The sequence below is a fragment of the Camellia sinensis genome, chromosome 4 (assembly GCF_055761805.1).
Source record: "Camellia sinensis isolate YWXY chromosome 4, ASM5576180v1, whole genome shotgun sequence".
Taxonomy (NCBI): domain Eukaryota; kingdom Viridiplantae; phylum Streptophyta; class Magnoliopsida; order Ericales; family Theaceae; genus Camellia; species Camellia sinensis.
The window spans coordinates 50,733,905-50,745,814 of record NC_138964.1 but is presented as its reverse complement, the minus strand read 5'-3'; the positions used below and the strand labels follow the sequence as shown (position 1 = coordinate 50,745,814).

Sequence of the window (11,910 nt, the reverse complement as noted above, 5' to 3'; positions counted from 1 at the left end):
CCTTTCCATGTACCGTTGTGTCCATGCCCTACACTTTGCCATGTTGGCATTTTCATTTTGTCTCTTACTCAAGTTGTTGATACAAGAAGAAGAACAAAGCCATGAATCTCAGCCACTCGGGCTTAGCTAAATGACTGTCGTAAATCATAAAGTGCATTTATTATGAATCCCCATAGCATAATAGGTGTCAACTGTTCTCACTATGCTTAATTAATAATGATGTCATATATAACTGATAAATGAAAAGAATACATAAAAGTTTCTCTAGCACTTGTTAACAAATTCCTGCTTTGGCATCAGCATAAACTCTGTTGAGCCATAGTTTTTCACAGAAATATTTAAAATAAAAGCCAGGAATAGAAATAAAACTCACTAGATTATCAGCAACTTGCTTCTCTTGCTGAAACTCAGCCTTTTCCTCCATTCATACAATGCATGTATTAACACTAGTAATATTATCATCAGTAGAAGTTCTGCCTCTGTGCGCTTCAAGATCAATAGCAGCAACACTCCTGATAGAAGATTGAGAACCTTTTCTTGATAGCCTTTCAATGTTGGCACCATAGTTCAATTCATAAACCCTTCTTCGGATATCCTCAGGTCTTCCAGTGAATTCTTTCTAGAACCCAGTTGGTGGTGTGTGCTCATTATCATTATTTTCCACCTTCTCAAACCATGGTGAATATGATGGGCTAGTCATCAGGCTTGCTTTGCAGCTTCTACTTTTTGTTAACTTCAAGCTTTGAGAGCCAGACATGTACTCTGTTAATGGCCATGGAGATGGTTTTTCATGAGAATGAGCAATGAAATGGGGGATATAACTTAACATACTATCTTCCTTTAGTGGCGGTGACACGAACTCCTGATCTATTGTGTTTCTGTTCCCAGCCACCATCGATTCAGAGATTTCAGTGCTTTGTTCAGGAGATAATGATCTATTTGATTCTTCTGCCTCTATGCATCAAACTTCCTTGCATAAATCCTCCAAAGTCCCATGTCCCAACTCCGTCCAGAATTGCGTCGGATAAACATAGAAACACCGACCAACAGCTGTGGAGAAGTATCATTCAGCACAAAGTTCTCTTCAAATTCAGGAAGAATTTGTATGCAGTGATCATCAGAGCTTCTCCCACTATGTCCATAAGAATAAAGAGATCGCTTGACTGATCTAACACCAATGTCCAAGGAGTGAGGACTTGCCAAAGAGGATGTCTCTCGTACTGGATTTTCAAATTCCGGTGACTTCCGAACTAGCAAGTGTGGGTAGTTATTAAAACCTACCTGGAGAAGTACAAAAGGAAAAAATAAATAAACTCAACTAAACAAGGCACACCTAGGTGATATGGATGCTTCGGTACAACAATTTAACTACAGTTACCCGTGTCATTGAATGTCCCTCATCCCCAACCAGTTGTAGCAAATCCTGAACCTGACATTGAGCTAAGTCTCGTTGAACAGTCAGATCTATCATCTCCTTCTCCAACTGCACAAGTAGAAAAAGTAAATAAATAAAAAGATAACAGCATTCAACATATGAGCCCATAAGACAAATGCTGCTACTTGCATGGATGGAAAATTTTGCAGCATGTTCGTGAATCATACTTCAAATGTTAGTATCTCAAGGTGCACTCTTAACTTTCCCCAAGAATGTCATTTGAAATTGAACTTTTTAAGCCTACAGCTATCAAAAAGTCAAATAAGCAGACATTAGAAGGATTTCCATATGTGATGCCATGGTTCTTCAGACTTTTTAAGCCTACTTCTTCCTTCTGCAATGATCTTGTGTTTTTTTTATCAAATCAAGACACATTAGCAAAGCACATAATTTAACAATTGAGGTAAAACTGAAGTAAAATGACATTAAAACCATAGATCCTAAAATGACATAGTTTTGTTTAACTTTAAACATAGGCCATTGGATTACTACAAGAAGTCCAGAATTTGTTGTATAGAATCTTGACCCGGTCAACGATGGTCCACCAAATTAATTACCATTTTCTGTTAGGTTAAGTTGTTAAAGATATCCCTTACGTTGAAGTAAAAGTCAAATGAAGTATCTAAACCGCATCCTTGCAATGTTATTAAACCAAATGGTTCATCAACAGATCTCATATTTTCAAATTGGTATTGTTCTTGAGGTGGGATTTTGTTGATATTTCAACTGGTCCTCTCTTGTAATAATCTAAGAGTTACAAAATTATTCTGCTTTTAGATCACAAAAGTCCTAAAAATCCAACCAAAATTGAAATGAGATTGTCAAACGATTAGAAGCAAGACAAGGAATAAAGATTAGAAATGAGTAAATAGACCAAGAAAATTCTTTTTGCATGTTCCGTGCAGAACAACAAATATACAAAAGGCTTAATATGAAAAACAGACAGTGAAAAGGAATGAAAGTCATGCAACCTAAAAGAAAAAATGGAATTAATTATAAATGATGGCGAAGGATGCATGCGGAAATAAGGGTTTAACAGCAAAGATTACACTTATGTTTGCCAAACTAACTCACTCTAGTGGATGTGATCATGTGACATAATTAGGGAAAATTTCACTCTGCCCTCCAATGAGGTTTAATCTATGTGTGGATTACTCCCTATCATTTGAAAATAATCACATAATCCCCTTGTAGTTTGTAGACTGAAGTGCACCATCAACATTATGTCCAAGTTAACAAGTGCGAAACACATGCCAAGACATAGAGGGGTTATGCACTCATTTCCAAATGTCAGAGGGATAAATTGCACATGGAGTAAAACAAAGAGGGTTAAAGTAAATTTTGTCTCCCAAAAAAATGAAAAAAATGTTTGTGGTTTGCATAATCAAGTTACTTATGTACAAAGGTTTCTTAGTCCACAAACTAGAGGGGGTTATGTGCTTATTTCCAAATGACAAGGGGTTATGTGCACATAGGCCAAACCACAAGGGGGTGAAGTGAAATTTTCCCTATAATTTTTAATTTAAGATTCAGAAGTACCACATTGTGGTTTTAAAGAGTCTTGAAATTTATATTCCTCATGCAACAATTACACAGAAATTTATGAACTGTTCGATATTGAAGAGGTATTGCAATTTGATAATGAAAGCCCAATCATTACCTTTTCAATCTGAAGGCCTTTCTCTCTCAGTAATGCCAAATAATGTGATGCAACAAAGGTGGGCCCTTGACTTCTCAGTTCACTCTCCAACCTAGCTAATTGTCTCTGCAGATGCTTTACTAATGCTTTATCTGATATGACTACATTAACTTGAGTGTTAGTTGTTACTTCTTTCGCACAACTTGCAAACAATAGCGTATTTCTTGATTGCTCAACATGACTTCTCGCGGGGCTCATGGTACGGACGATGGCAGTTCTAGCATTGCCTCCCAACGAGGATTGCAATATGCGAGTTAGCTTAGAATCTCTGAAAGGAACATGCTCATTTCTTCCCTTGCTGCACCCAATGATAGGACAACACAACTGATAACAAAACTTGCAATCAACAAATGGTAATGTTCAGGATGAAACATCATACAATCAAACCAAAAAAAACACAGACAAGAAAAAGGAAAGGCAGGTAAAAGGATTAAAGGCACAAAATTCTTGAGAATTTAATCATTTTGGTTGATTTAAAAAGACCACAACAACAAATCTTCGACGTAATAAGATCATCATGATTACCCAAAGGAGTGTACTAGCCAAAAGTGACGATAGTAATCTGAGAGAATGTAGAGTAAAGCAGCACGACCAAGTGATTAGTCGTATGATCCTGACAACTGCATTGTCTTAATAAAATAAACAACTAACCATTACCAGCACCTGGTTGATATAAGTGATTACCAGTCAACGAATTTGAAAATCATGGGCTAAATGATGACGGTCAGAATCAAGTTTGAGTTAATCTGATGAAGATAATTCAAGTAGTCCTTGGTTTTTTGCTTTAAAACAATTCATTTGGCTCTTGCTCCTATTAAGACCATCAACAGGAAAAAAAAAAAGGAGCAAAAAGTCCATGGTTCAGTGAAAGGAGTGTTTAGCTTTGCTTCAATTCTCTTTGTTGTTCAAGCCAAGCAATAAGGCAACTCACAGTTTTCGCAACATAGATGAATGCAATCCTTGACAACTAGATAATGATTTTTCCTAAGTATCATTGGATTGAATTATCGTCTCTTTACCCCTTATTGTTACAGAGGGAGGTTTGGACTTTCACAATCCTTCCATGTGCTAGCTTTGAGCATCAAGTTGTGGAGACAACGTCAATGTAATATGTGACTGTGGGAAAATTTCTTAATAGCTAAATATTGTCATGGAATTCATACTCATTCTTGCGCTCTCCATACATTTTCATTATCATATTTGGAGGAGGCTTTTTAGAAGCTAAACCTTTCATAGAAGATATACCACATACCTTCCTAATATATGTTGTGTATACTTCTTCAGGGTAGTTGGCTCGGAGATGGTGCTAGTATTGACAACAAAAGTACATAATTTACCATGTGCTGAACCACAATAAACGATCATGAATGATGGAACTTAAATTTAGTGGAACATCTCCTATCTTCTGAGGATCAGATTATTTTGAGTTGGTCCAAATGATGGGCATTCTTAATTGACTCTGCTCATGAGGGTGTTTATTCTCAAGGTTCCACCACATAGTACATTTGTAACTAATTGTAGAAGGAAATTCCTATTAAAATATATTCATGTGGAAATTATTTCATTACATCATTGCATTTAACTTAGTGGTTGCCAAATGTTGGAGTGTCAACCTCTAGATGTAAATGTGGATTAGACAGGACATTGGAGTTTATGGAGCATTGGTATTCTACTAACAATCTTGCTTCACAGATTGTGATGCACTCAGCGAACTTACTTGGTCTTAATTTTTCCCATCATATTGATATTATTCATCAAATTAGTTTTTGCTCGTCCAAATGCTCCGAATCTGATCATTAGCCCATTGAGCTCATCAAGGTGTCACTAACTTTTTCGCATTTGGTGGGGAAATTTGGAAAGGACGAAATAAATAAATAACTCAGAACTGGATTGCAGACACTTTATTGGTTTTTATTATTTGCAGGCCTTCTACAGATTTTGATAATATTGCTTTTGTTTAGGGGTGCAACTTGGGCTGGTTTAGTCAAGTTGAGAGGTTGTTTAGGCCAAACCCAAATTGTGTTGAGAGTTGCCCAAACCAGCCCAAACCCAACCTCCAACCTGATTTTGTCTTCCCAAGCCTGGCCCGAGCTCAATAAATTGAACCTGGCTAAGCCCAAATTGCCCACAAATTTATAATAGAATAGCATGGATGTAATTTTTATCAAAAAAGCCATATGGTCAAAGTGTAGAATAAAATACCGTTGTGTTATTTCTTGTGCGAAGTTTTGGACAGGAAATACAATTATGCTATTTTAGCATTATGGTCAAAGTGAGTGTTTTTGCTGAGCTGTGCTAGTTCAACAATGCCACACCTTAAAACTTCACCGCTGGAGCTCTAAAGCTCTTCACAGCTTTCTAAATCTGTGTAGAATTTAGTTCTCACATATATAGGCTATAGCACCAGTAACTTTTCAAGCAATGACTTCAAGTTAGTTTCATTATCAAAATGATTAAAAAAATTGAAAAACAAGCTAATCTTAGCTTGCAGATAACAGTTCCCAGGGTCAGTAAACTACGATTTATGTGGCAACCCTCCTTTAGCCTGGTGCCAACTGATAATGACTGAGATGCACGCTCACTTCCTGCAAGATCAATAAAATTCTACACAGAATGTATCAAAAAAAATATTAATATAGCGCAACATGGCATATATTAACATCTTAATAACCATTCAAATTAATCTAACAAACACTTGACGATCCATACCACAGCAACTGTAAGGGTGCTTAAGTAGTCCTTGACTAAAAATTGCCGAGCAGAACTTTCAATTGTCTGCAAAAACCCATTCGTCAATTCAATGGAAAGAACAATAAGTTATGTTTAGAACAACCATTCATGAAAACAACATTCCTACCAATCTGATTATTTGATGAGATTTGGAGCTTGTTTCATTCAGGGCAGTTTCCCCTATTTGTCTTTGAGCTTCATGAATGCACCAAGACATTTAGAATATGCAGTCACGATCATCTAGTAAAAGTCAGATGACTAGAGAATATCTTACCTTCGCAGATGGAGAGGAGTTCCATTACATTATTCCAGTCCCTGAGAGGTTCCTCTGAGAGTTTCTCAGTAACTGTCCCTCTCTGTGAAATAGCTAAGAATTAAGCACAATGAAAAAATATCAAATACTAATTATTTAGTCGACCAAGAAAGTAATTGACCTTGGGATCATCTAGAAGTCTAAGTGGAGAACTATCTGTGCTGAGGAGGTCCCTGACAGATTCATTGTAAATCTCCATAGCAGAGAACTTCAAAAGAAAATCTCTTTCATTGTGCTGCAAATAAAACAAACATGTAAACAACGAATAGTTGAAGCCTAAGAAGCATAGGCACAAACATGCAACATGACACAGATACACGCCGACGCTGAAAATTTTCAAAAAAGCAAGACAACACTTGTGTGACACATGCAAAATATATAGTTTTATATGTTTGTATATGTGATTTATTATATATATGAATATTTTATCAAAAATAATAATTAAGAAAATGAAGCATAACATTAATTCCTAAAGTTTCGCTAATAGGCATAAAACTATATTGTTTTTCTTTTAAACTTATAATGTGTTTCATGTGTGTCTAAGAGGTGGATATGTGTGTCCTTCAAGTATCCAAGGCATGTCGGGTCCAACACGCATTGGGAAGTGTCAAATGAGTGTCAGTGTCTGACAGACACGCCATCTTCTTAGAAGTGTTGGTGCTTCTTAGGTGAAAGCCCAAGGAACATAGTACTATAATAGAATGCAAGAACATCAAGTAGTGAGAAACAGTGAATATCAGTAGTTTCTTAATTACCTTCTCTATATAATCATAAATATCTGCTATGGCATACTCAGTAATTCCCGTCATCGTGAATGTCTTCCCACTGCTTGTTTGTCCGTATCCAAAACAGTAGCTGAAATTTATGCCCATTATTTGACGTAAAGAAAATTGTCAATGGAATTCAAGTGAAATTCAATATCAGGAAAAATGGAGTAGCAAAGAGAAATAATACTCACAGTTAATACCACTGACAACTGAAAGAGCAACGTCCTTGGCTTCTTTCTCATACACCTTTTTTTGTGGAGCAGTCACTCCTAAATAAAAAGAAAAGAAAGATCAACACGAGTATCCAACCCATGACACCAATGCTGATATGAAACTGTAACAATAATTCTTCGTAAGTTGCATTCAAACTTAGGTTTCTCAAATCTAACATACTGAACCATATGCAAAGCTTTACGTTTAACAAGAAACTTCACAACTTAACTGTGGCAATAGATTCTGTAAAATTGATACCCAGACAGACCTGAATTTGAAGGCCTTCAACCCTTTTACAGTTCTTTTATTCAAAATTAAACAAATAGTGTATGGACAAACTATATTCTCAAACTACAGTAAAACATGATTAGTAATCATACTTTTTAAAAAATGCGATTGTTAATCACGTTTTTTACTTTAACACATACCACTATCTGAACTACCTTTTTGCATTATATAAAAAATGTGGTTAGCAATATTTATTTTTTGGGTGCTAGTATTGACAACAAAAGTACATAATTTACCATGTGCTGAACCATAGTAAACGATCATGAATGATGGAACTTAAATTTAGTGGAACATCTCCTATCTTCTGAGGATCTGATTATTTTGAGTTGGTCCAAATGATGGGCATTCTTAATTGACTCTGCTCATGAGGGTGTTTATTCTCAAGGTTCCACCACATAGTACATTTGTAACTAATTGTAGAAGGAAATTCCTATTAAAATATATTCATGTGGAAATTATTTCATTACATCATTGCATTTAACTTAGTGGTTGCCAAATGTTGGAGTGTCAACCTCTAGATGTAAATGTGGATTAGACAGGACATTGGAGTTTATGGAGCATTGGTATTCTACTAACAATCTTGCTTCACAGATTGTGATGCACTCAGTGAACTTCCTTGGTCTTAATTTTTCCCATCATATTGATATTATTCATCAAATTAGTTTTTGCTCGTCCAAATGCTCCGAATCTGATCATTAGCCCATTGAGCTCATCAAGGTGTCACTAACTTTTTCGCATTTGGTGGGGAAATTTGAAAAGGACGAAATAAATAAATAACTCAGAACTGGATTGCAGATACTTTTATTGGTTTTTATTATTTGCAGGCCTTCTACAGATTTTGATAATATTGCTTTTGTTTAGGGGTGCAACTTGGGCTGGTTTAGTCAGGTTGAGAGGTTGTTTAGGCCAAACCCAAATTGTGTTGAGAGTTGCCCAAACCAGCCCAAACCCAACCTCCAACCTGATTTTGTCTTCCCAAGCCTGGCCCGAGCTCAATAAATTGAACTTGGCTAAGCCCAAATTGCCCACAAATTTATAATAGAATAGCATGGATGTAATTTTTATCAAAAAAGCCATATGGTCAAAGTGTAGAATAAAATACCGTTGTGTTATTTCTTGTGCTAAGTTTTGGACAGGAAATAGCATTATGCTATTTTAGCATTATGGTCAAAGTGAGTGTTTTTGCTGAGCTGTGCTAGTTCAACAATGCCACACCTTAAAACTTCACCGCTGGAGCTCTAAAGCTCTTCACAGCTTTCTAAATCTGTGTAGAATTTAGTTCTCATATATATAGGCTATAGCACCAGTAACTTTTCAAGCAATGACTTCAAGTTAGTTTCATTATCAAAATGATTAAAAAAATTGAAAAACAAGCTAACCTTAGCTTGCAGATAACAGTTCCCAGGGTCAGTAAACTACGATTTATGTGGCAACCCTCCTTTAGCCTGGTGCCAACCGATAATGACTGAGATGCACGCTCACTTCCTGCAAGATCAACAAAATTCTACACAGAATGTATCAAAAAAAATATTAATATAGCGCAACATGGCATATATTAACATCTTAATAACCATTCAAATTAATCTAACAAAAACTTGACGATCCATACCACAGCAGCTGTAAGGGTGCTTAAGTAGTCCTTGACTAAAAATTGCCGAGCAGAACTTTCAATTGTCTGCAAAAACCCATTCGTCAATTCAATGGAAAGAACAATAAGTTATGTTTAGAACAATCATTCAAGAAAACAACATTCCTACCAATCTGATTATTTGATGAGATTTGGAGCTTGTTTCATTCAGGGCAGTTTCCCCTATTTGTCTTTGAGCTTCATGAATGCACCAAGACATTTAGAATATGCAGTCACGGTCATCTAGTAAAAGTCAGATGACTGGAGAATATCTTACCTTCGCAGATGGAGAGGAGTTCCATTACATTATTCCAGTCCCTGAGAGGTTCCTCTGTGAGTTTCTCAGTAATTGTCCCTCTCTGTGAAATAGCTAAGAATTAAGCATAATGGAAAAATATCAAATACTAATTATTTAGTCGACCAAGAAAGTAATTGACCTTGGGATCATCTAGAAGTATAAGTGGAGAACTATCTGTGCTGAGGAGGTCCCTGACAGATTCATTGTAAATCTCCATAGCAGAGAACTTCAAAAGAAATTCTCTTTCATTGTGCTGCAAATAAAACAAACATGTAAACAACGAACAGTTGAAGCCTAAGAAGCATAGGCACAAACATGCAACATGACACAGATACACGCCGACGCTGAAAATTTTCAAAAAAGCAAGACAACACTTGTGTGACACATGCAAAATATATAGTTTTAAATGTCTTTATATGTCATTTATTAAATATATGAATATTTTATCAAAAATAATAATTAAGAAAATGAAGCATAACATTAATTCCTAAAGTTTCGCTAATAGGCATAAAACTATATTGTTTTTCTTTTAAACTTATAATGTGTTTCATGTGTGTCTAAGAGGTGGATATGTGTGTCCTTCAAGTATCCAAGGCATGTCAGGTCCAACACGCATTGGGAAGTGTCAAATGAGTGTCAGTGTCCGACATAGACACGCCATCTTCTTAGAAGTGTTGGTGCTTCTTAGGTGAAAGCCCAAGGAACATAGTACTATAATAGAATGCAAGAACATCAAGTAGTGAGAAACAGTGAATATCAGTAGTTTCTTAATTACCTTCTCTATATAATCATAAATATCTGCTATGGCATACTCAGTAATTCCCGTCATCGTGAATGTCTTCCCACTGCTTGTTTGTCCGTATCCAAAACAGTAGCTGAAATTTATGCCCATTATTTGACATAAAGAAAATTGTCAATGGAATTCAAGTGAAATTCAATATCAGGAAAAATGGAGAAGCAAAGAGAAATAATACTCACAGTTAATACCACTGACAACTGAGAGAGAAACGTCCTTGGCTTCTTTCTCATACACCTCCTTTGTGGAGCAGTCAATCCTAAATACTCTGTCTAACAGCGAAAAAAAGAAAAAGAAAGATCAACACGAGTATCCAAGCCATGACACCAATGCTGGTATGAAATTGTAACAATAATTCTTCGTAAGTTGCATTAAAACTTAGGTTTCTCAAATCTAACATACTGAACCATATGCAAAGCTTTACGTTTAACAGGAAACTTCACAACTTAACTGTGGCAATAGATTCTGTAAAATTGATACCCAGACAGACCTGAATTTGAAGGCCTTCAACCCTTTTACAGTTCTTTTATTCAAAATTAAACAAGTAGTGTATGGACAAACTATATTCTCAAACTACAGTAAAACATGATTAGCAATCATACTTTTTAAAAAATATGATTGTTAATCACGTTTTTTACTTAACACATACCACTATCTAAACTACCTTTTCGCATTATATAAAAAATATGGTTAGCAATATTTATTTTTTGGGTGCGAGTTACTAACCACGTTCTAACATAATTTGGGAATAAAGTCTGTTCTACACTATTAATTTAATTTTAAATAAATAAATAATAATGTAAAAGAATTAAAGAACCTAAATTTGAACCCTCCTGGAAGGAACAGTTGTACAAGGAAAACTCCAATAGAATCGGCTAAAATGAAGAAAGAACAAAAATGGTTTCCTATTTTATCAGCCACAGCAAATGTTGCAGATTTAGCTCAAATAATGGCTCAAATTCTCTCCCACCAAAAAAAAAAAAAAATACCCACATAGTTTAACACAAACTTCTAGTCTTGGATCTTAATTTGGATAGAGAATTATGAAGCAAAGAGAAAATAGAATGAAAATGTAAAAAATAAAATAAATTAATTTATACTTCATCCATTCACATTTTCACCATCATTTCCTTCTCACTCCACACATTACTACCCAAATCAAATCAAATCAAAGATCCCAAAACAGTCTTAAATTTAAACACTCAAAAACAACACAAACACATAAAAAATTCACACAAAAAATGAAGAGAAAAGTAAATTAGCATACCAAAAGTGTAGGCAGTTGAGTACATGGAGCAATCTGGAAGTGGAAGATTAAGGTTCTTGAAAATGATGGTATCTTCACTGATGCATTCCCAATCACACACATCGTTCCTTGCAATCTCCTTCTCATTCAAAGGCCTCAACCTCACCGACACAAATATCTTCTCCTCACAGCCTCCGCCAGTCATTTCTCTATTTTCAAGCTAAACAAATTATAGAAGTTAAAAAAAAAAAATTCCTCTTTCTTTCACGTTTTACCAATTTTATTCTAAACAAATTGAGCTTTAGGATCTAACCCCAAAGATTACCACTATGCGGTTAGGCCTTTTATTCCTTTTGTACTGACCTATCCCTTAGCACTCTGTGAATTAAAAAAAAAAAAAATTACTCTTTAAATTCTTTTATACGAGGTTTTGAAAAAAGAAATTTAAAATTCATTGAAAGACAACTTTGTCAAAGAGTATGTAGATCATGTTAAAAA

General features: G+C 35.4%; 1 protein-coding gene across 1 annotated transcript; it reads right to left on the bottom strand.

Annotated features, from left to right (window-relative positions):
* Positions 1–206: 206 nt before the first annotated feature.
* Positions 207–11,646, bottom strand: LOC114268672 (kinesin-like protein KIN-7G). Its single transcript, XM_082924841.1, has 11 exons — positions 11,434–11,646; positions 10,349–10,438; positions 10,146–10,245; positions 9,510–9,623; positions 9,350–9,431; positions 9,203–9,270; positions 9,055–9,120; positions 8,825–8,949; positions 3,096–3,432; positions 1,379–1,483; positions 207–1,281 (listed from the first exon to the last, which is right to left on the bottom strand). Exons 3-11 carry the CDS (start codon positions 10,197–10,199, stop codon positions 955–957), a joined length of 1,278 nt encoding a protein of 425 aa, XP_082780967.1. The 5' UTR covers positions 10,200–10,245; positions 10,349–10,438; positions 11,434–11,646; the 3' UTR covers positions 207–954.
* Positions 11,647–11,910: the final 264 nt, after the last annotated feature.